The sequence below is a fragment of the Muscardinus avellanarius genome (assembly GCF_963383645.1).
Source record: "Muscardinus avellanarius genome assembly, chromosome: 10".
NCBI classification, from domain to species: Eukaryota; Metazoa; Chordata; class Mammalia; order Rodentia; family Gliridae; genus Muscardinus; species Muscardinus avellanarius.
The window spans coordinates 100,825,098-100,848,857 of record NC_137796.1 but is presented as its reverse complement, the minus strand read 5'-3'; the positions used below and the strand labels follow the sequence as shown (position 1 = coordinate 100,848,857).

The window sequence follows — 23,760 nt, the reverse complement described above, 5'->3', positions numbered from 1 at the left end:
CGCCCGCGGCGGGGCGGGGCTGGCGGGGCGGGCCGGGGGCGGCGGCCGCGGCGGCGGCGGCGGCGGCGCCGGGGCTGGGGAGGCCGCCGCCTCCCTGGGCCTGCCCGGGCGGCCGCCTCGGCGATGCCGCTGCTCGTGGACGGGCGGCGCGTGCGGCTGCCGCAGTCCGCCCGGGAGCTGGTGCGGGCGCACCCGCCGCTGGAGGTGAGCGGGCCGGGCGCGGGGCGGGCCGGCGGGAGGAGCCCTCCTCGCCTCTCCGGAACGGAGTTTAAAACTTGGCGCAGCCGGTGCCGCCCGCCCCGCCGGGCGCGGGGCCGCGGAGCCGCCGCCTGGGCACGGCCGGGCGTCCGCTGAGGACCCTGCTCCAGGAGCGCGGCACCGGGAGCCCAGGGACCTGCCCGCGGTCTGGGCGCCGCGGCCGAGGACGCCCCGGGGCGGTGGCAGCCGGGCGGTGCCTCTCCGCAGTCGCCCGCCCCGGCTCTGGCCTCGCAGGGCCCCGCCGCGGCCGGGTGCTCGGGTGGGCTGGGCTGGGCGGCGAGCTCGCCGCGCGGAGGACCGCGGAGCCCCTCTCACCCTCCACCCGGCTCCCGGTGCGAGGTTATTTTTAGCCCGAGGGAAGAGTCCTCCTTCCCCCCTGCTGGGTCTGGCGAGGACCACGCCCTGATGGAAGGGATTTTTTTTTTTTTTTGGTCTTTGTTTTTCCTGCTTTTGTCCTAGCTCTCATTCCCTTGGTTGGCTCCTACAGGGCCCTTCGTGTCAGAAACAGGGGGAAACAGAACACCCCAAGGGGAGTCGACCAGGCCGTTGATTTCAGAGAGGAGGGGCGAGGTCCTCATGTGGACTGGGCACCCATCGTGACCACTGTCCCTGCTCTCGGGGTGTTCACAGTCCAGTAGAGGAAATGGTTTCAATCCAAGGAATGGCTCAAATATTATAATTAATGCCATGGAGAAAATGTCCGGTTTCTATCTGAAAAGCAAAGGTTCCCTGACCGAGTCTGTGGGACCAGGGAAGGCATCCTAAAAGTTTTCTCTGTAGCAGTTGTATAGTTAGTAATTACTGATAAGTAAAATAAAAAATTAAATGCGAGTAAAATAAAAATAAGTGAGTACGGCGGAGTGTGAAAAACACGAGAGAGGTCCGGTACACATGGCATGTAAAGTTTTAATGGCACGGCTCTCCCGGGGATCAGGGCGAGGCACCGTGGGGCCCGCGCGCCTGTCCGAAGCTTGAGGACGCGGGCTCTCCTTTTAAAGGCATGCATCTCGCGAGATGAGGGTTTACTTGCGGGAATGCCCAATTCTCGCGGGGGTTTCAGCCCCTCCCTTGCCCTGCAGAGGTCATGTGACACAAAGTCACATGAGTGCAGGACCCAACTTAACATCCCGGCCTTTTGATGGTAGGGATAATGGATGACGTTGGACCCTCTAGCTTCTTCCTGCTGTCAAGGGGCGTCGTCAGGGGCCCCAGGCCGGGAGGAGTCGGGAGTCCAGTCCCCCAGAAGGGGGTGCAGGTGGGTGCATAGCTGCAGTGCGAATTGGAGGTTACCCTGGACAGCTTAGTGATGTGCGCTTGAGGAGGCTTGAACAGGCAAGGGCTATTAAAGAAAAAAACAAATCATGAGATTGAGCAGGCGACCAAAAAGGAGACTGGCTTACTCAGTACCTGGAGAGCTACCCTGAGCTGGCAAAGAGGATGGAGGTTGAGGGATCCAGGAGCCATCAGTCTTCAGCCAGGCTGAGTAGGGCCAGCAGCGGGGCCTGGTCTGGAAAGGTGCTCCCCCTGTGTTGAGGCACCTGCGGCTCACCCTTTTCCAAGGGCACTGTTCCAGTGGCCCTCCTGGCCACACGCCGAGCAGTCTGATTGGTAGGCGTGGCTTCGCCCCACTTGAGGCAGGCTCCTGGAGGTAGTTGTTGTTGCAGTCCTCCACACCTAGGTGGCGCTCCAGGGGGCTGAGCCGCCACCGCCAGCCGAAGGGCAGCTACCAGGGATCGGCTTTTTTGCAAAGTCGGAGTGTACGCTCCATTTCCGCCTCTTTCTCTCTGGAATTAAAACTTAGATGCTATGTTAAGGTTCTGTCAGCTGCGACGGACCTATACTCACAAAGAGCAAGTCCCGAGACGGGTGTCCAGCAAGAATGGCAACGCAGACTCCGCACGGGCAGACAGAGAGTGTCGCCCCAGCCCCGGCCTGTCGTTTCCCGCAGCACCTAGGGCATGCCCGAGCGGGCCACCCAGCAAAATTGCAGTCTGGCGCAGGCCAAGATGGTGACTGTGACATCACCAGGCAGTGACTATGCGCCATCACAAAATGGCAGCTGGCGGGAAAATAAATGGAAGCTGATGGGGGAGAGCATTTGGAGGGATACCAGACCGCTTATAAAAGTTCCTAACTATTCCTGGGCCACCGCAACCTATTTCCCAACTCGTATCAAGGCAGACAGGCTCTCAGGGCATCTGCTAGTATAAAGGTTCGACTCCCCATAATTGGTTCGCGGGCGGAAACGAAGAACAGGAAATGGGCGTCCCCGATTTCCCTGCTCAATCGTTCGGAAACAGAGGTTAAGAGATAGGGAAGAACGTCTTCATTCCTTCTCAAAACCGGAGGATGACCTGGTCATCCGCAGCGTGGTCCCAGTGGACCGGGGGACAATGGGTCACCAAGCGCTTGGATTTTTGGGTCCCAGTGGACCGGAAGACCCAAGTCCGGAACCCGCTAACCAAGGGAAGGAGGCAGTTTACTGGAGTGAAGTGTTGCCAGCCAGCGCTGGCTGCGACAGAAGCGCTGAGAAGCTGCTGGGAGCGTGGTGGAGCTGGGGCTCGTGGATGCCGGTGGCTTGTGTGGACGGCACTGGCGGCTGGCGCAGGTGGGATCAGTGGGGGTGCGCAGGCGGCATGGCTTGCCGGGCCCGCGGCGTGGAGACAAAATGGCTTCCAGGCACGCGCCAGACGCTGAGGCTGGGCCCCGAGGAGCACCGCCAGTGAGCCTGGCTCGGGGCGGGTGGGGCAAACCGGCCAGAGGTCCCGGCGGTGACCGGAGAACCAAGCTGGAACGGTGCTTTAGGAGGTCCAAGTGGCAGGCAGAGGTCCTGGCCCGCGCAGGCGGTTGGCAGGCAGAGCAAGTGCCAAGCTGCCTGGCTCGGGCCGGAAAGATGGCCGCCGACTCCTAGGATTGGTTAGGAGTGGAAAGTGGGAGGGATTAAAGATTGTGAGGCCTCCAGTGAGGCCATGAGGTGGGAGGGGTTAAAGATGGCGAGGCCTCCAGTGAGGCCATGAGGTGGGAGGGGTTAAGGATGGAGAGGCCTCCAGTGAGGCCGTGAGGTGGGAGGGGTTAAGGATGGAGAGGCCTCCAGTGAGGCCATGAGGTGGGAGGGGTTAAAGATGGCGAGGCCTCCAGTGAGGCCATGAGGTGGGAGGGGTTAAGGATGGAGAGGCCTCCAGTGAGGCCATGAGGTGGGAGGGGTTAAGGATGGAGAGGCCTCCAGTGAGGCCATGAGGTGGGAGGGGTTAAGGATGGCGAGGCCTCCAGTGAGGCCATGAGGTGGGAGGGGTTAAAGATGGTGGGGCCAAGATGGCGGCCCCCCAGTGATTCCACGTGTGCAAGATGGCGGGCCAAAGCTGGCGACCCCCCCTTCCCAGTAATCCCATGTGGCTGCTTACCGGAATGGCCAGGCCCAGGCAGCAGGGGTGGGCAGGCACAGGGTGAAGGGCGCCAGGGCGCGAGTCCGAGTGGAGGAACCAGCTGGAGCGCGGGCTGGACTTGGCGGGCTGGGGGCTGTTTAGCAGAGTGGCGGCCGCCTAGATGGAGGAGGCAGGCGGGTCTAAGCAACGCCAGGCGCGGAGAAGACATAGGCGCGCGGTGTGGCGCAGTCCGCGGGCGGCGCGGTCCCATTCCAGCGGCGGGCAGCGTGGGCAGGCGGGAACGGCGGCTTTAGGAGGTCCAAGCAGCAGGCAGGAGCAGAGCAGGTGCCAGCATTACCCAAGGAGCCTGGCTCCGGGCGGGTGGAACTGGCAGCCTGGCGGCCGGCGGAGCCTGCACGCCCCGGCAGTGGTGGCTGTGGCCGCAGTGGCAGTGGAAGATTGCCATCGGCGCTCCAGAAGAGAGCACGTGGGCAGGAAAAGATGGCCACTGGCTCTCAGCAGAGCGCAGGGCTGGAATGATGGCCGCAGACTCTCAGCAGAGTGCGGGGCCGAAAAGATGGCCGCGAGCTCTCAGCAGAGCTCGGGGCTGGAAAAATGGCCACCGGCTCTCAGCAGAGCTCGGGGCCGAAAAGATGGCCGCGAGCTCTCAGCAGAGCTCGTGGCTGGAAAGATGGCCGCGGACTCTCAGCAGAGCCCGGGGCGGGAAGAAGGCCGCCGGCTCTCCCGGAGAGCGCGGGGCTGGGGAAGAAGGCTTACGGTCCGGGCAGGCACGGGGCAGCAGCGGCGGCAGTGGTGGGAGCAACGCCTGCAAGCGGAGCACTGGTGTGGGACCTCACAGTCGAGCTGCTGGCGGGTCGGAGAGTCCGGGGCTCAAAAAGAGAGTAAAAATAAAAAGAGAAAACAGAGAAAAAAAAAAAAAAAAGGAAAAAAAATGGGGAGGGACCCAAGAGTTCTCCCGGTTCGGCACCAAATGATAAGTAAAATAAAAAATTAAATGCGAGTAAAATAAAAATAAGTGAGTACGGCGGAGTGTGAAAAACACGAGAGAGGTCCGGTACACATGGCATGTAAAGTTTTAATGGCACGGCTCTCCCGGGGATCAGGGCGAGGCACCGTGGGGCCCGCGCGCCTGTCCGAAGCTTGAGGACGCGGGCTCTCCTTTTAAAGGCATGCATCTCGCGAGATGAGGGTTTACTCGCGGGAATGCCCAATTCTCGCGGGGGTTTCAGCCCCTCCCTTGCCCTGCAGAGGTCATATGACACAAAGTCACATGAGTGCAGGACCCAACTTAACAATTACTTTGCTTACTTTTTTTTTTTATTCTTCCCTTGATCTGTTCCCCAGAAGAGAAGCCCCTTGAAGGGAGATACGTCTCCACCCTGTACCCGCAGAGCCCAGGACAGTCCCTGGCACAGTATGCACTCAGTAAATATTTGTTGCAGAACAAATACCCCTGGCCGGGCTTGGTGGCCTGGGCTTGTAATCCAGTACTTGGGAGGCTGAAACAGGAGGACTGGAGGTTCCTGGCCAGCCTTAGCAACTTAGTGAGGCCCTCCTCAACTTAGTGAGACTGTTTCAAAATACAAATAAGTGAAATGGGCCTGGGGATGTTGCTCAGAGGTAAGATACCCCATTGTCCTCCTCCCCACAATATGTTGTGAGGGATGAGGAGTTACTGACGTGGAGAAAGTGGACTGCTCTGCGTGACTCTCACCTTGAATTGCTAGACAGTCTTGGTATTACCAGACTGGTGCTGGGCTAGGTGTTGTGTGCTGTGTTGCTTTCTTTTTACAGGGTCGCTGTCACACCATTAACTAGTGAAGCCAGGAGTAGTACCAAGGGAAAGAAACCTCAGCCACCTAAAGAATTTAAGTGGCTCTGCTTTTGTGTTTGAGAAGTCTATGGTAGATCAGTGGCCAGGGCAGCTCAGAAAGCCTGGAGGTCGGGACAGGGTGACATGCCAGGGCCACTCTTCTCAAGGAAGGCTTTGGCTTGTTTAGAGAGACGAGGCCCAGAAAGGCTGTGTGTGTGGGGCCCATTCATGTTCTAGGAGCATGAAGAGGGGCTGCAGGTAGGCGGCAGGGGAAGGGCCCTGCAGGGAGTGGACAGTCTATATCTACATATATGCATATACATATCTATATCTACATACGTGCATACACACACACACACACACACATATATACATATATATATATATATATATATATATATGTTTATATGTGCTTTTTTTTGGTACCGGGGATTGCCCTTGGTAATATTCTTCCTCTGAGCTACACCCCAGCCCTTTTAATTTTTTTCTGTGGTACCGGGGATTGAACCCAGGGGCATTCTCCCTCTGAGCTACACCCCCAGCCTTATTTTTTATATTTTAATATGAAGCAGGGTCTCACTGAATTGTGGAGGGCTTTGGCAAGTTGCTGAGGCTGGGCTTGCGCTGTGGTCCTGCTGTCTCAGCCTCCCAAGTACCCCGGGCCCGGCTGTGTATATTGTTCTACCACGTGCCTTTTTCATTTAACAATTGTGAGTGTGCAGTCCTGGCAGTTAAAAGCGTTCGACATCCTCTCCCTTATCCTCAGTTTTGCTTTCTGCAGTTTCATTACTTTGGTCAGCCACAGTCTGAAAATATTACATAGGAAATTCCAGAATAAGCAATTGTTAGGTTTTAAATAACTTATTACAGTGTATTATTAGAATTGCTCTATTGTATTAGTAGTTGTTAATCTTTGACTACCTTATAAATTAAACTTTATCATAGATGTCTGTGTATAGGAAAACATTTCCGATGCAGGGTTTGGTACCCCCGTGGCTTCAGGCCCCCACCAGGGGTCTCAGGACGTGTCCCCTGAGGATAAGGGGCACCAGCGCATCACGCAGACATGGTGGAGTGGGCTTGCCAGACTGCCTCCCTGTGAGTGTGCGGCTCTGTCCTCATCTTACAGAGGAAGACAGAGGACCAGAGGGGTTGAGCAACTTGTCCAAGGTCCCATATGAAGCCAGGACTGGCCTCCTGGCCGCCTGCCCTTGACTGGGACGCTGTGACTCAGCGCAGTGTCTACTAGCCACGGTGGGTATTTACATTAAATTTAAGAGTCAGCTCCTCGCTCACAGCGCTGCAAGCGGCCGCAGTGCGCCAGCTCCGGGGCCTTCTGCACGGTGCTGTCTGCGGCCTTCACTTTTTTTTCCCTTGGCTGTACTGGGGAGCGAACTCAGGAGCTCTCTGCTTTTGAGCTGTGTTCCCACTTTTTCACAGTTTTGTATTTTGAGACAGTCTCACTGGGTGGCCTAGGCTGGCCTCGAACTTGAGATACTTTTGCCTTAGCCTCCCAAGTATCTGGGGTCACAGGCACGCACCACCACGTCAGGCCAGCGTGTGTGTGTGTGTGTGTGTGTGTGTGTGTGTGTGTGTGTGTGTTGCTCGGGATTGAACCCAGAGGCTAGACCTTTCTATTTTTTTTGTTTGAAACAGGGAGGGTCTCACTATGTTGTGAGCTTTTTTTTTTTTGGTGGTACTGGGGTTCCTGGAAGCCCTTCTACCTCAGGGCTACACTCCTAGACCTATTTTTTTTATACTTTTATTTGGAAACAGGGTCTCTTAAGCCAGCGTCTCCGCCTCCCAAGCGCGGGGATTATAAACTGCACCACCACGCTCGGCTTTTTTCCTTTTTTCCTTATATGTGCTGGAGGTTGAGCTCGGAGGCATTTTGTCTCCAAGTTACATCCCCTGCCCTATGTTATTTTGAAACGGTCTCGCTTGGTCTCGCTACCTGCTGGATGCTGGACTCAGACTTGCAACGCCCTGTCTCAGCCCCGTGTCCTGGGATCACGGGTGTGCACACCACCATGCTCAGCGCCCGTCTCTGCTTTAAACATAAGATGTGTGTGAGGTTCCACCAGTGTAAACATTCTCAGAGCTAAATCTTTATAAACAGACTCAGGTTTTTGAACAGAAAAATGATAGAACAAAATCAGTGGTTTTTTGGTACTGGGGTTTGAACCCAGGGGCATTAACCTCTGAGCTACAGCCCCAGCCTATTGGATTCTTATTTATAAACAAGGTCCTGCTAGGTTGATGGGAGTCTTACTGCTTGCTGAGGCTGCCCTCAAACCCGTGATCCTCCTGTCTCAGCCTCCCAGGTATGGGGGTCACAGGAATGCACCACCATGCCTGGATTATTTGGTTGTTTTGAAACGGGGTCTTGCTAAATTGCTGAGGTCATTTAGAAGCGAGGCAAGAAAGGGACTGCAGTGCGAGTGGTGGTGGGAAAGAAGGCCCAGTGCTGAGAGCTCCACCTAACCTCTGACCCGCAGGCTCACAGTTCACAGCACTTTCACGCCCTCAGGAAGGAAGGGCGTGGGGTGCGGCAGCAGGCGGAGAGAGAGGCTGCAGGCTCAGACACAGTCAGGGACTTCAGCTGCCAGCCAGCCCTGTTTGTGTACAGCCCAGGAGCCAAGCAGCAGTTTTACATTTTTAAATGGTTAAAAATCAGAATGATAAAAGTTTGTGATGTGAAATTACTTGAATGCCAAATTTTGTATAGCCAAATAAAATTTTATTGTTTGTGTCTGTCTGTGGCTACTTTAATTGTACAGCAGCAGAGACCATAGGGCCTGCCAAAGCTCCCCACCCAAAGAAAAATTTGCTAATGCTTGGGTTAAAAGTGCCACTGAGCTGGGCATGGTGGCGCATGCTTGTAATCCCAGTACTTGGGAGGTTAAGACTTGAGGATCGAAGGTTCAAGGCCAGCTTCAGCTACTTAGTAAGGTCCTCTGCAATTTAGTAAGACCCTGTTTCAAAATAAAGAATTAAAAATAGGGCTGGTAGGCCAGGTGTGGTGGGGCACGCTTGTAATCCCAGCACATGGGAGGCTGAGGCAGGAGGATCGCACAGGTTCGAAGCCAGCCTCAGCTACTTAGTGAGGCTCTCGCAACTTAGTGAGACCCTGTTTCCAAATAAAATATAAAATAGGTCTGGAAGTATAGCCCGGAGGTAGAAAAGCCCCTGGGTTCCAACTCCAGTACCACCAAAAAAAAAAAAAAAAAAAAAAAGTGCCACTGACCCTTGTGGTGGCACACACATGTGAATCTTAGTGCTTGGTAGGCTGAGACAGGAGGTTCCCAGGTTTGAAGCCAGCCTCTGCAGTTTAGTGAGGCTTTCTGGAAGTTAGATCCTATTTCAAAATAACAAAGTAAATAAAGGGCTGGGGGTGGAGCTCAGAGGCAGAATGTCTCTGAGTTTACTCCATAGTATCAGCCCCCCAAAATACCATTAAATAGAAATTGGGAAATGAAGATCAATGATTAAGGGAGAGAGATTTTTTCCTTTTTTAGTGTGTATTAGTATCTATGGAATAGTAGAAGTTGAAAAAACTGGGGCCACTTCTAGTTGGGAAGGTCTTTGATGAAGTTGAACTGTATTTTTGTAAAATCTGTTTGGCTAAACTCATTTCTTACAGAGGCAGAGCAGCGGAGGCTCCCATTCTGTGCCGTCTCTTCTGATCTTTTTTGCTTTTGTTCCTTTGGGAAATAGTAGGAGTTGTGTTGAAGAGAGAAGTGATGTTTGGCCTTTATGAAAGTGATAACTCATTTCTCACAAATAACTTTGCCTTTCGGTGTGACCCAATTTTGAAAATGAGTAGCAAAAAAAAAAGCCTTTGTTGCGTCCCTCCCGCCCTCTCTCCCAGAAAGAACAAAGCAAAAGGCAGTCTCCTTGATAGTACTTTCTTTTGCTCCCTGTGGTACCGGGAATTGATCTTGGGGGTTTCCTACCTCTGAGCTACACCACGCCCTTTTTTATTTTGAGACACAATGTCCTTAGTTTGCCCAAGTTGGCCTCAAAGCTGTGATCCTCCTGCTCTGTCTCCCAGTACTGTGATTACAGGCGCTTCCTTTTTGTTATTTTTATTTTATTTTATTTTATTTTATTTTATTGGTGGTACTGGGGTTCCTGGAAGCCCTTCTACCTCCGGGCTATACTCCCAGACCTATTTTATACTTTCTTATTTTTGGAAACAGGGTCTCTTAAGCCAGCGGGGCTGGCTTCGAACCTGTGTGATCCTCCTGTCTCTGCCTCCCAAGCACGGGGATTACAAGCCTGTGGGCTCCTTTTTGTTATTTTTAATTAAGGTGAGGTGAGAATTGGAGCCCAAATGAGCTCCTGTCATGAGCTCTTGGTTCACTGCTCCCTCCCTCAGCCCCTCCCCACTGTGGAGCATTGAAACCAAAGCCTCAAAGTTCATGTGCGTGCGTGCGTGCGTGCCTGCGTGCGTGCGTTACTAAGGGATTGAACCCAGAGGTGGTCCACTGCTGAGCTATACCCTCAGGCTAGCCTCAAACTTGTGATCCTGTCTCAGCCTCCCAAGAACTGGAATTATAGGTGTGTACCATTGTGCCTGGCTCAAAGTTCATTTCTTAAATTGAGGATCTTGTCTCATTTTAATTTTAATTACCTGGCTTCACTGGAAGAAGAAAAAAGTGAATAATCAAACTTTTATTTTTTGGAGGGTAGTACTAGGGATAAAACCCAGAAGCATTCTATCTCTGAGCTTTTATTTTAAATTTTATTTATAAGCCGGGCGTGGTGACACATACTTGTAATCCCAGTACTTGGGAGGCTGAGACAGTACGAGTGCCCGGGTTCAAAGCCAGCCTCAGCTACTTAGTGAGGAAGGCTCTCAGCAATTAGTGAGATACTGTTTCCCAATAAAACAAAGTAGGTCTGGGAGTATAGCCCTGGGTTCCACCCTTAGTAACACACACACACAAACACACACACACACACACACACACACACACACACACACACACTGTTTATTTTTGTGGTTCTGAGAATGGAACCCCAGGGGTTTCTACCTCTGAGTTATACCCTCAGCCCTATTTTATTCTTTATTTTGAAGCTGGGTCTCACTAAGTTGCTGAGGCTGGCCACAAACTTGTGATCCTCCTGTCTCAGCCTCCTCAGTACTAACATTACAAACATGCAGCCAGCACTCCAGCCTTGTTTTTTTTTTTTTTTTTTAATTTGAAACAGTTGCTGAGGGCCTTGCCAAATTGCTGAAGCTGGCTTCAAATCTGCAATCCTCCTGTCTCGGCCTCCCAAGTACTGGATTACAGGTGAATACCACTGTGCCCAGCTAAACTTGATCACTAAGTATACCACGTCTCTTGTATTTTATAATTAGACACAAGCCTGTGTTAGCACCACCAGGTGTGATGAACGGGAGAAGCCTGTATGAGACTATTATAACTCTTCTCTAGTATAGGTATTACATAATACTATAAGTTTATACATTTGTATATATTTTCTCCCATTGGGGAATTTATTTCTTGCAAGTGAGAAGAAAGTTATGATATGGTTATATTATTTAGTGTTCTATCAGTTTGACATTTTTGAAAAAAATGCTTAATTCAGTTTTCATATAATACCTAAATTCTTTTTTTTTTTTTTTTTAACTGTCCTGGGGATGGAATCCAGGGCATTCTACCTCAGAGCTACAACCCAGCCCTATTTTTTGTTCTTTATTTTGAAACGGGCTCATTTGGTTATGGAAGGCCTTACTAAGTAGCTGAGGCCGGCCGGGAACCTGTGCTCCTCCTCTCTCAGCCTCCCAAGGACTGGGATTATAAGTGTACGCCACCATGCCTGGGCACCTAAATTCTTTTAAAGAATATAATACCTAAATTCTTTTTCCTTTTTTTTCTTTTTTTGCAATCCTGGTGTTTGGATCCAGGCCTGGAGGCGAGTGCTCTACCACCAAGCTACAGCCCCAGTCCCAAAGTTCTTTATTTTATTTTATTTTTTTTTGCGGGTCTGGAGATGGAACCCAGGGGCATTCGACCTCTGAGCTGCACCCCCTGCCCTATTTTTTATTCTTTATTTTGAAACCGGGTCTCACTGAGTTGCAGAGGGCCTCACTAAGTAGCTGAGGCTGTCCGCAAACCGCGATCCTCCAGGTCTCAGCCTCCCGAATGCTGGGATTACAAGCGTGCGCCACCACGCCCGGCTAAAGTTCTTTATTTTTTTAAAACAGGCTTTCTGTATAAAATTTATACATATACTCAATTAGACAAATCTGATCTGATGTTAACATATCCTTCATAAAGTCACACTTTGTTTTTGTTTTTCTACTTTAATAAAGACATAATGCTAGGCTTGGTGGTGCATACCAGTGCTTGGAGGTTGAGACAGGAGAATCTCAGTTTAGAAGCCAGCCCCAGTGACTTAGCCGGACTGTTTCAATATAAAAAACAAGAGGGCTGGGGTGTAGCTCAGAGGTAGAATGCCCCCGGGTTCAATCCCCAGAACTGAAATAATACTGACGACGACATCATAGACCGTGTATAGACCAGAGCTACGGCAGCGGCAGCAGTAGCGCCCTGCCTGGTCCTCTGGGTGACTTTCCCTCTAGTGTTTTTCTTGTGTGCATTAGTATCCTGCCACTGTTGTATTAGCATAATGATAGCTCTTCTAAACAGTTTTCCCTTCGTATTTTGCCTTTAACATTTCAAAACGATCTCTGTAATCATCTTTACTCATGACCCCACCGCTGAATTGGTTCCGCAGAATTTCCTTACATCTGTTGTTCCGGCTTTTTGGTATTCTGGATTCGCACAGCAATGGGCCCATTTGGAACTATTTCCTTAGCGCAGATTTCCAGGTGTGTGTCGGGAGGCCTCAGCGCTGCCCCGCCCAGAGTACCCGGAGACTCCGCGGTGCCCTGTCCACGGTCCCAGGACCGCTGCTGCTGCTGCGCGCGCTTGAGTAGTCAAGAGCTGTTTAGTTGCGGCTGTTATGAAGGACTCTTGAATCTTGTTTCCTAGGTACCGCAGTCTTGTTTCAGAGGATAAGTAGAATTCACCGTTGCCCTGCACTATTTATTCCACATGCATGTTACTGGTGTCTGGATTTGTGCCTTCCTGTCCGATGGCACAGGCGCACGGCTGTCAGGCTGCCCGGCGTGTCTCCCACCTGGAGCACACCGTGACTCTGCCTCACTAATTCACATCACTATTCTATTGTTTTTAATTAAACAGGAGAGAGCCAGACTTCTCAGAGGTCAGTCTGTTCAACAAGTGGGACCCCAGGGCCTTCTGTATGTTCAGCAAAGAGAGCTGGCAGTGACCTCCCCAAAGGATGGTAGGTTAGGAAGCAGCGAGCTGGGCGCTCTCCCGAAAGGCTACCAGATGTTTTATTTTATTTCTTTTTTAAACAGGCTCCATCTCCATTCTGGGCTCTGATGATGCCACCACTTGTCACATTGTGGTCCTGAGGCACACAGGTAGGATGAGAGAGGTGAAAGCAGCCAGTACTTTAGCCAGCCTGCCAGTGTGGGACCCTCACCTTCTCCGTCGGCGTCTCCTGGCCGCGCTGGGGACCTGCCGCGGCCTTCTCTCCAGCCCGCACGGTCCCTCCCTGGCGCCGTCAGACGGGTTGGCTGGGCAGCTTGGACTCTGTTTTTCTTACAGGATAGTCAAGGCCGAGCTGGCCGAGTGGACAGGAGCAGTCCTGGCTGGCTTCCCGAGTCCCCACCGGGAATAACCCGAGTCGTTTCACCTTGTCCTTCAGGTAACGGGGCTACCTGCCTGACCCACTGTGACGGAGCCGACACCAAAGCCGAGGTCCCCCTGATCATGAACTCCATGAAACCCTTTTCTGAGCACACTCAGCGTGGAAGGTGAGCCCCCACGCCACTCTTACCCGTCAGGAGCTGGGCGGCGGCGTGCAGAGGTGGCAGCTGCGGGCGTGCTGGCACCGTGGAGCCAGCGCCCCTGCTCCCCGTCTTGCTCCCCGAGGACGCGGCTGGCGCAGTGTGGTGTGGCGATGGTACTGCGTCAGCCGCCAAGCCAGCGGATGGACACGGGCCAGCCGAGGAGTCGGTGCTGGCTTTCAAGTAGGAGATTGGGCTCTGAAGCTGCGGTTTCGTTTCTTCTTTGGCATTCTGCCTCCCAGCTACACCCCAGTCTGATTTTTGATTTTCAATTTGAAACAGGATCTCACGAGGTTGATGAGTGTCTCACTACTTGCTGAGGTTGTCCTTGAACCTGTGATCTTCCAAGTACTGGGATTACAGGCATGCGCCACCAAGCCCAGCGGTCTCGGTTTTAATGATACACATTTACTTGTGGCCCTGGGGTTGACCTGAGGGCAGGCTGTCTCTGGGTTTTACCCCTAGACACTTTTTGTGTTTTGTTGCTGAGAGTCTCCATATGTTGGTGAGGCTGACCTCAAACCCGCAATCCTCCTGTTTCAGCCTTCTAAGGACTAGGATCACAGGCACTTGCCACCACGCCTGGCTGTAGTGCACCTTTAGATGTGACCTGTCATGTTGCTGTTAACCGTCCATCCAGGCTTTCCCTCAGCAGCTAATTACTGAGACGCTCCCTGGGAGTGACAGCTCGTGAGTGGTATCGGGAACGTGCTGCCCGTGCTCACTCTGGAGGAGGAGAGAGTAACAGTGCAGGTGTTCAGTGGGAGCAGGCTGCGCTGGGGATGAGGGCGCACCCTCACGTCCGTGGTGTCGGCGTGGCTCGCCTGTCCCCACAAGATACCCCCCCCATCTGACAAGGCCAGGGAAGTGCTGGGGTCCCACAGCCAGCTCAGTGCTGGGCCCGGGCCGGGTCCACCATCACGCCACCACTCAGACGCCTGCCCCTCCTTCCTGCCACTGCGTGGACTTGGCGCTGGTTTTCTTAGTAGCCATGCAGCGAGCCAGTCCAGGCAAGTGCCCAGAGTCCCAGCAAAGCCGTCACATTTCACTAGGGCAGAACTGATTAGAAATTCCCTTGGTGCTGGGGGAGGGATCCAGCCACCTCCATGCTGAGCACGGCCTCTGCTGCTGAGCTCCCCTGCCTTCACTTGTGTTCTGTGGCCCTGGCGATTGACCCAGGGCATTCTACCTCCGAGCCATACTCCCACCCTTATTTTTTTTATTTGAAAGAGGGTCTCACTAAGTTATGCGGGAGGGCTTTCTACATTACTGAGGCTAGTCTCCAGCCTGTTGCCTTCCTGTCTCAGCCTCCCAAGTATTGGGATTACAGGCCTGTGCCATCATACCTGGCTCACACTCAGCTGCTGCTGCTTTTTTTTTTTTTTTTTTTTTTGGCACTGGGGATTGAGCCCAGGGGTATTCTACCTCTGAGCTACACCCCCCAGCCCTTTTTAATTTTTTTTAGTTTTTTTGAAGCAGGGTCTCAGTAGGTTGATGAGTCTCACTACTTGCAGGGCTGTCTTCGAACCTGCGGTCCTGTCTCAGCCTCCCAATTGCAGGGATTACAGGCGTGCGCCACCATGCCCAGCTCAGTTTTTAAATTTCATATGCCTCTGTCTGGGTGTGTGCCACAGACTGGGCCAGTTTCATGGGTGTGTGACCCGTGACTTGTGAAACAGTTTCACTTTGCACTGGGCCCTGCATATTATGTAGCTGGACTTGACCGTGGGTCAGGACTTTTCTCAGACATGTTGTTAGCTATTCCTGATCTGTTCCTAGAATAATATATTTAGTTACCGTGGAAGCCAGAAGGCAAGCCTGGTAGTACAGCAGTAGCAAAACCACAGTGGTCATAGCCTCTTAGTACTGGGGACTAAACACAGGGCATTCCACCTCCGAGCCATACCCCTAGCCCTTTTTTCTTTGTTTTGAAACGGTCTCACCAAGCTGCCAAGGCTGGTCTTGAACCTGCGATCCTCCTGTCTCGGCCTCCCAGGTTCTGGGATTATAGGTGTGAAACGCTGCACCAGCAGCTTTCTAATGAGGCTACTTGACGCTGTGCCTGTAGAGGGCACAGAAAGGGTTCTGGTTTGGCAGGTGAGGTGGTGCACACGTGCAATCCCAGAGCTTGGGAAGCTGAGACAGGAGGACCGCAGGTTCGAGGCCAGCCTCAGCAGCTTAGTGAGGCCTTCAGCAACTCAGTGAGACCCTGTTTCAAAATAAAAAATAAAATAGGGCTGGGGGTGTAGCTCAGTCCCTACTACCAAACACATATATAGGCTCTGGTTCTGGTTCGTCCCTTAGGAGGGCTTTATATCTTGGTAGAAGTCAGTGTGAGATATGGCAGCACTTCCCCCGCCCCCAAGTATCAGCCTCCCAGGTGGTCAGGGCTCTGGAGTAGGGGAGCGGGGGACACACGTGGTTAGGTCAGTTGCAAGATGAGGGCGCTTCGCTGAGCTCTTCTCCACTGTGGCAGTTTCCAGACCAGCAGTTTTTCCATCTCATGGGGCCAGTGTTTAGTGAAACACGCCTTGGGGACAACTGGCATCAGTCCCCAGGCTTGTGCTGGAGGAATGCAGGTGGCCGTTCCTCAGCGGGTCGGGTGGACACTACAGGTGGCAGCACCGGCCCCTCAACAGACCTCAGCAGTGGGCTCTTCGTCCCGGGCATGCCTCCCTCCTGGTCTCCTCAGAGGCTTGGCAGTGGCCTCGGCAGCCTCCCGTGTACCCCGCGCGCCGCACGTACTTGTGTCATGCATGAGACAGGCCAGAAGCAACGCAGCACAGCGCAGGGGTTCACAGAAGCCGCGAACTGGAAGTCGAAGTGAGAGCGGCATGCGTGCTCACGGCCGTCTGGCTGACCCTGGCCCTCTCTCTGCAGGCTGGAAGTGCACCTCGTGGGAGGCTTCAGTGACGACAGGCAGTTGTCACAAAAACTTACTCATCAGCTTCTTAGTAAGTTCACTTTTTCCCCCCCTGGATTTGATAAAAATTTGTGTCTATTTTTATGTGGGTTAAAAATCCAAACTAGTATAAAGCTTAAGAGGATAGACTTGGAGCAGGTGAAGAAATAGGGCCCCATGGTGGAAATGTACACTGAGGCTGAACAGCATGGAGCTAACCTGGCAGGGACTGAGGTGGCTTCCTCTCTGAGCCCCCAGCATTCTACACCTCCAGCCCTATTTTTTGGGGGGAGGAGCAGTACTGGGGATGGAACCCAATGGCATTCTACCTCCGAATCCCCAGCCCTAGCTGGGCGTGGTGGCGAACGCTTGTAATCCCAGCATTCAGGAGGCTGAGACCGGAGGATCGCGGTTCACAGACAGCCTCAGCTACTTAGTGAGGCCCTCCACAACTCAGTGAGCCCCTGTTTCAAAATAAAAATACAAAATAGGGCAGAGAGTGTACCTCGGAGGTTGACTGCCCCTGGGTCCCATCCCTAGCTAGACCCACAATAAATATAGACCCTCAGCCCTATTTTTTTAATTTATTTTGAAACAGGATCCCACTGAGCTGCAGAGGGTTTAAGACCACAATCCTGTCTCAGTCTCCCAAATGCTAAGATTACAAGCGTGCCCCGCCATACCTGGCTCCCCATTTATTCATTTTCAAACAGGGTCTCACTAAGTAGCTGAGGATGGCCATGAAATCTGCGATCCTCCTGTCTCAGCTTCCTAAGTACTGGGATTACAAGTGTGCACCACCACGCCCAGCTTCCAGATTTCTTTTATAATCCTGATAGGAAAAAATGACTTGGGAGAAATGTGCTCTTATGAAGGCAGTGTCCCCACAACCTCTGAGAAGAAAAAGTTGCAAAGGCCTTGTCTTGTTTCCTTGGGCCGAGGCTGAGCATGGGTTCGCTCCGTGGGGCCTGGCCCCGGCCAGGTGCCAGCTGCAGGGGTGGTGCTCTGCTGGCTTCTGTCCCTCCACCCACCTCGACCTGCTCAGCAGCTGTGTGTTGCTAATTAGAGGAACTTTTTGACCTCCAGTTTTAAAATTCTAATTGTAGGTGAATTTGATAAACAAGAAGAGGACATTCACTTGGTGACATTATGTGTGACAGGTATGCACTTTCATTTCCTCAAAGAAAGCTGTAGGGTTCAGGGACATACTGCCCTCCCCCTCACTGCACGGCCCCCTCCCTGCCCGTCAGGCCTGCGAGGCCTCAGCACAAGGCGCTCCCTCCCTGGGCATTGTCAGAGCCTGCTCTGTGCCCCAAGAAGCTGCCCCTTCCATGGCGGATGGGAAACTCGGGCAGGGCCCAGAGGCTCTGACTCGCCCCTTAGTTCAGTAGAAGCCGACCTGCCTGGGTCTGCAGGGAAATCCTTCCTCCGTCCCTTTTCATGCTAGGGTGGAACACAGGTATTCTACTTCTGAGCTACACCCCCAGCCCCCCCCCCCTTTTTTTTTTTTTTTTTTTTTGAAACAGAGTCTCTAACTTGCACAGAGCCTCATTAGGTTGCTGCTGCTGGTTGTGAACCTGCCGTCCTCATCTCAGCTTCCCAAGTACTGGGCTTACAGGCGTGCACCACCACGCATGGCTGAAACCATTTCATCCCCCATCCCCCTTGCAATGAGGGCTCCTTTGCCTTTATTATATAAAATGAAAACAATTGTTTAGTACTTTTTAACAACTATACCTTCAATTTTTTTCTTAATTTCTCAGAGTTAAATGATCGGGAAGAAAATGAAAACCACTTCCCAATAATTTACGGCATTGGTGAGTAGCATGTTTGTCTGCGGGCTGGAGGCCGCCTTCCGTGCTGGCGTGCCGGCTCCGGCTGGTGTGGTTCGGCACACCAGGGCCCCACTGATTGGTGTGTGACAGCCTCAATCCTAGCTCCTCTGTGCATTTACTGTGAGACCCTGGGCAAGTGGCTTGACGCCTCTGGTCACACCCATGACCCCGAGTCTGCCCACCCACCTCAATGGGCTGACCACGGGGGCTTGGCGATGGTGCAGGCCGGTGGGGCAGTCCCACCCGCCGCCCAGGCCTCAGCTGTCGGGGCAGTTGGCAGGGCCCCTTCAGAGCCGTTGCCTTCGCTTCCACTCCCCTCTCGGTTCCTGGCTCTTTTGTGTGGTGGTATGAACGTGAGCCTGCACATCCCACTTGGTCCTGTGTCACCTCAGTCATCCTGTTGTCCTTCACAGCTGTCAACATTAAAACCGCAGAGATTTACAGAGCAGCCTTTCAAGATCGAGGCCCTGAGGAGGAGCTGCGCGCCGCGCGGGCCTTAACTGGAGGCCCGGTGAGTGTGCCCTCATCCTGTGTGAAGGGTCGGTAAGGAGGGGGAAGTGTGTAAGACACCGAAGCCTCGAGTTCTACAGACTGGAGGAACATTTATGTCTGCCTCTTTAAAGCTGAAAAGTTCCAGGATCCACCCCTACACACACTTTCCCATTGTTTGGGTTATAAGTCCAGGGCGCCAGTCTCTGCCTAAAAGGGCAGGAGGCCGTCAGTGTGAGCCACAGCGTCTCGAGACAAAGGCAAGGGGCCTGTGTCTGCACTGTAGGAGGGCACCTGTGCTCCGGCGCAGCTTCCCTACGGAGAAGAGACAGGAGGGGAGGCCGGCTTCTCCCTGCTGCACTCGGCTCGCCCATCCTCTTGGACCAAGTCACTGAAAAGAGCTTTCTGGCCTGATCTGACTAGCCTCAAAGAATGATCACTGAGAGCCTAATTTCTTTAGGCTTCCTTTTTATAGAGGTGGGGAAGAGTACTAGAAATACTGGGCCTGGTACGTGCTAGGCAGATATTCTACCACTGGTCTACGTCCCTGGCTTCTACAATTTTTTTTTTCCTCCTTATTGATGCTTAGGATTTTTTTTTTTCTTCTCTTGCAGTACTAGGGATGGAACTCAGGGGCATTCTACTTCCAAACTATACACCCTTCCCTATTATTCTTTTTTTTTTTTTTTTTGTGGTACTGGGGGTGGAACCCAGGGGCTTTCTACCTCCGGGCTATACTCCCAGACCTATTTTATACTTTATTTGGAAACAGGGTCTCACTAAGTTGCTGAGAGCCTCAGTAAGTAGCTGAGGCTGGCTTCGAACCTGTGCAATCCTCCTGTCTCAGCCTCCCAAGCGCTGGGATTACAGGCGTGTGCCACCACGCCCATTTTTTAAATTCTTTATTTTGAAACAGTTTTACTAAGTTCCGGAGACTGGCCATGAACCTGAAATCCTCCTGTCTCAGCCTCCCAAGTGCTGGGATTATAAGCGTGAGCCACCATGCCCAGCATAGAATGGTTTTTTTTTTTTTTTTTTTGGTGTGTGCCATTTTGGAAACAGGGACTCCTAAACCAGCGCGCGCGGCTGGCTTCGAACCTGCGCGATCCTCCTGTCTCTGCCTCCCAAGCGTGGGGATTACAAGCGTGCGCCACCACGCCCGGCATAGAATGTTTTTTAATAAAATAATATTTTAATTTTACAAGTTAGTAAAATGAGCCAGGCGTGGTTGTAAATGCCTGTAATACCAGTACTTTGGAGGCTGAAACTGGAGGATTATAGGTTTGAGGCCAGCCTCAGTAACTTAGCAAAACTCATTTCATTTCAAAATAAAATATAAGGCTGGGCTTGGTGGCTCACACTTGTAATCCCAGCATTCAGGAGGTGGAGACCAGATGATTGCAGTTCGTGGACAGCCTCAGCTACTTAGCAAGACTTCGCAATTCAGTGAGACTCTGTTTCAAAAAATAAAAAAGACTAAAAAAAATAGGGCTGGGGGTGTAGCTTGGAGGTAGAATGCCCCCGAGTTCCATCCCCAGTATTGCAAAAAAAAAAAAGCTAAAAGTATTAAATCAGCTGGGCGTGGCGGCGCACGCTTGTAATCCCAGTATATTTGGGAGACAGACAGGAGGATCGCGGTTCGCAGACAGCCTCAGCTACTCAGGCCCTTAGCAACTCAGTGAGACTCTGTTTCAAAATAAAGAATAAAAAATAGGACTGGGGTGTAGCTCAGAGGTAGAATACCCCTGGGTTCCACATCCCCAATACTGCAGAAATAAATAAATAAATAATAAATAAATAAAATAAAAAAATCCGTGAGATTTGCTTTTATGAAATGGTGACATTTTCAAGGAAAATATGTTTGGTCAGGATGATTTGTTTTGCCAAGCTTTTAACATTTTTAGAATTCATTTCTTAAGGAACCCTAGTCAGTTTCAGCAACCAAAATTAAATATTGCTGGCTAAGCTGAATATTACCACGGGCAACTTTTTAAAATTTAGGGTCTAGATCGTTTGGCTTTTGCAGGTTTTTTTTTTTTTTTTTAATACTGGGGATTGAACCCAACCCAGTTTTATTTTTTTGGAAACAGGTCTCACTAGGTTGCTCGGGGCTTCACTAAGTTGCCGAGGCTGGCTTTGGACCTGCGGCCCTCTTCTCTTAGCCTCCCAAGTTTGGGGATGACAAGTGTGCACCACCGCGCCCGGCTTCAGGTTGGTGCCTTCTTTCTCTTGATGGGGCTAGCGTTTAAGCTCCTGCTCGGGGTACATAGTGAGGCAGTGCTCTGCGCAACCCTGACGCACAGGCGCCAGCCACACACCCAGGGTCTGAGGCCTGGCTCTGATGCTCAGCGGACACCCAACCTGCCGCCCGAGGCCCAGGTTTCCACCCGAATGGCAAGAATGCCACGTCACTGTAGGACGCTGAGCGCTAAGCCCGGTGTAGAGTACCCACAAAGCGCAGGACCACACACGGGAGTATTCAGCAGGTGTGGCTTTGTTATTACGTGAGGGTTTCTAAGCAGCTTATCATCGTACGAGTGCTTCCAACTAGACTGCCCTGGAGCTGAGCGGCAGGAACGCTCCTTCCTTACACCCTACTTGTTCTCTAGATGGTCAGCATTTATGATGCAAAGACAGAACAGCTTCGCATAGGCCCGTACTCCTGGACGCCGTTTCCACATGTGGATTTCTGGTTGCAGCAAGATGACAAACAAATATTAGAGGTGAGAATTTACAGGCTGCTCAAATCTTAAACCTCTGGACCCTGGTTTCTTCATCTGTAAGAAAAAAAAGGGTTTAGACTAGGTAGTAGTTGCTTTTTCTTTAGGAGCAGTATTTATTTTGGACGCTGTGCAGGCCCCACTTAACTTCTGCATCGACGGGAATAAGGGATGTCCTGGATAGGCCTCGTCTAGGTAAAGCAGTAGCAATCAACCGAGCATCTTGCAAGGTGCGCGCGGAGATGGCTAGGTACCACATCTGCCAGTGTCCTAACGAACGCTTCAGGAACGTCAAGCACTTTAATTTGCCATCTTTATCAAAGCAGGGAAGAGCCAGGTCCTCTTCGCTCACGGCCCACAACCTTGTTTTTCAGAACCTTTCCACTTCACCTTTGGCTGAGCCCCCGCACTTTGTTGAACACATTAGGTCTACCTTGATGTTTTTAAAAAAATACCCATCTCCAACGAACATGCTGTTTCCTGGAAATAAAGCTCTCCTCTACAAAAAGAATAAAGATGGCTTATGGGAAAAGATCTCTTCTCCAGGAAACCAAATATAGGAATTACCAAAGAAAGTAACTTTGGGGCAAGACAAAGACCACTGGTGGGACTTGGAAAGAAATGAAGCTGGAATCTACATCCGTTGACTCCCAGGTCTTCTCTACTCAGTGTCTTTCAAATGACTTTCAAAATAAAATCTTATTTTGGCAAAGGCATTTGTTTTAGTATTTGCTTTACTAAAGCTTGATGTCCAGTTTTTTTACTTTTGGTTATAAGAGGTGGGTAAAAACATACCTGTCCTCATGGAAAATGCCTATTTCAGACACTTGGTAAGTATTCCTAATGGTTTTACCTTAGTGAATAAAGTAAAAACTGAGTTTGTTGGGAAAGCAGTATTTAAAACAATAAAATTCAGAAAGAATTTCCATACTTAGAGATTTTATTTTTTGTGATACCCAGGATTGAACCCAGGGACATTCTATCCCTGAGTTACATACCTAGCCCTATTTTATTTTTTAGTTGGAATAGGTTCTAAGTTGTGGAGGGCCTCTTAAGTTTTCAAGGCTGCCCATGAACCTGCAATCCTCCTGTCTCAGCCTCTCAAGTACTAGGATTACAGGTATATGCTAGTGATCCTATAGGCTCTGGCCTAAAGTTACTTTAGACAGTTCATATCCAAAATTGCTTATTTCTGGATGAGTGAGATGAAAGGTTCAGAAAAGAAAATGGTTTGACCTCACTGTTCTCCGATATAATTACCTCTAAAATAATCTCCTAGCCAGGTGTGTGGCATACATTTTTTATTCCAATACTTGGGAGGCTGACACAGGAGGATCCCAGGTTCAAAACCAGCCTCAGAAATCTAGTGAGATCCTGGTTCAAAATGAAAAGGGTTGGGGGTATAGCTTGTAAGTAGAATGCCCCGGAGTTCAATCCCTAGTACTAAAAACAACAAAAAATCTTCCATCAGATTAAATTTCATCTGAAAATTATACAAAACTACTGATAAGTCTGTTAGTTATAAGGTTATTAAAAGAATGCCCAAACTGTGGTTGTGCAATACTTTGAGTGTGTGTGTGTGGTGCCGGAACCCAGGAGCATTCTACTTTGAACTACACCCCCAGCCCTGTTCTATTTTTTTTTATTTGGAAACAGGGTCTCTCAAAGTTGCTGAAAGCCTTGCTAAGTTGTGGAGACTAGCTTCAAACCTGGGATCCACCTGCCTCAGCCTCTCAATCACTGGGATGACAGGTGTGGGAAACCTTTTTGTTTTTGTATTAGGGATTAAAGTGGCAATAGCCGGGCGTGGTGGCGCACGCTTGTCATCCCAGCGTTCGGGAGGCTGAGATTGGAGGATCGCCGTTTGCGGACAGACTCAGCTACTAAGCGGGGCCCTCTGCAACTAGTGAGACCCTGTTTCGAAATTAGAATGAAAAAATAGGGCTGGGGGTGTCGCTCGGAGGTAGAATGCCCCTGGGTTCTAGTATTGGTACCACCAAAAAAAAAAAAAAAAAAAAAAAAAAATCAGTGGCATTCTACCTCTGAACTACATTCCCAGCCCTTTTCATTTTGAAATAGGGTCTTGAGAATTTGCTGAGGCTCCCCTTGAACCTGCGATCCTCCTGTCTTAAAGTTGCTATCCAAAAGGAAGTTACCATGCCTGACTAAGATTTATATACTGAGTTCAGTGCTAACAATTTCAACAACCTTTATTGAAACCAACATTCAAATAGTATCTCAAGGGTGAGATTCAGCAAAACCAATTTAACAATTCCAAATATATATATATATAAAACATTTAAAAATTAATCTTGTTAAAGGTGATAATTTACCCCTCCCCATGTTATCTGCTATACTTCATTGCACCAAATAAACAGGGAAGACCATGTTTAATCATCTGCACCAAAAAATTAAAATATAAAAAGAAAAACTGCATTTTGACAAGTGCCAAATGTCAAAAATCAC

The 23,760-nt window shown here is 51.1% G+C and overlaps 1 protein-coding gene across 1 annotated transcript; it reads left to right on the top strand.

Annotated features, from left to right (window-relative positions):
• Nucleotides 1–123: 123 nt before the first annotated feature.
• Nucleotides 124–21,854, top strand: NTAN1 (N-terminal asparagine amidase; the record flags this gene model as incomplete). Its single annotated transcript, XM_080703944.1, has 10 exons — nucleotides 124–204; nucleotides 12,675–12,777; nucleotides 12,854–12,919; nucleotides 13,207–13,315; nucleotides 16,229–16,302; nucleotides 17,357–17,410; nucleotides 18,014–18,067; nucleotides 18,499–18,596; nucleotides 21,184–21,297; nucleotides 21,669–21,854. 10 exons carry the CDS (start codon nucleotides 124–126, stop codon nucleotides 21,852–21,854), a joined length of 939 nt encoding a protein of 312 aa, XP_080560070.1.
• Between the last annotated feature and the right edge of the window lie 1,906 nt (nucleotides 21,855–23,760).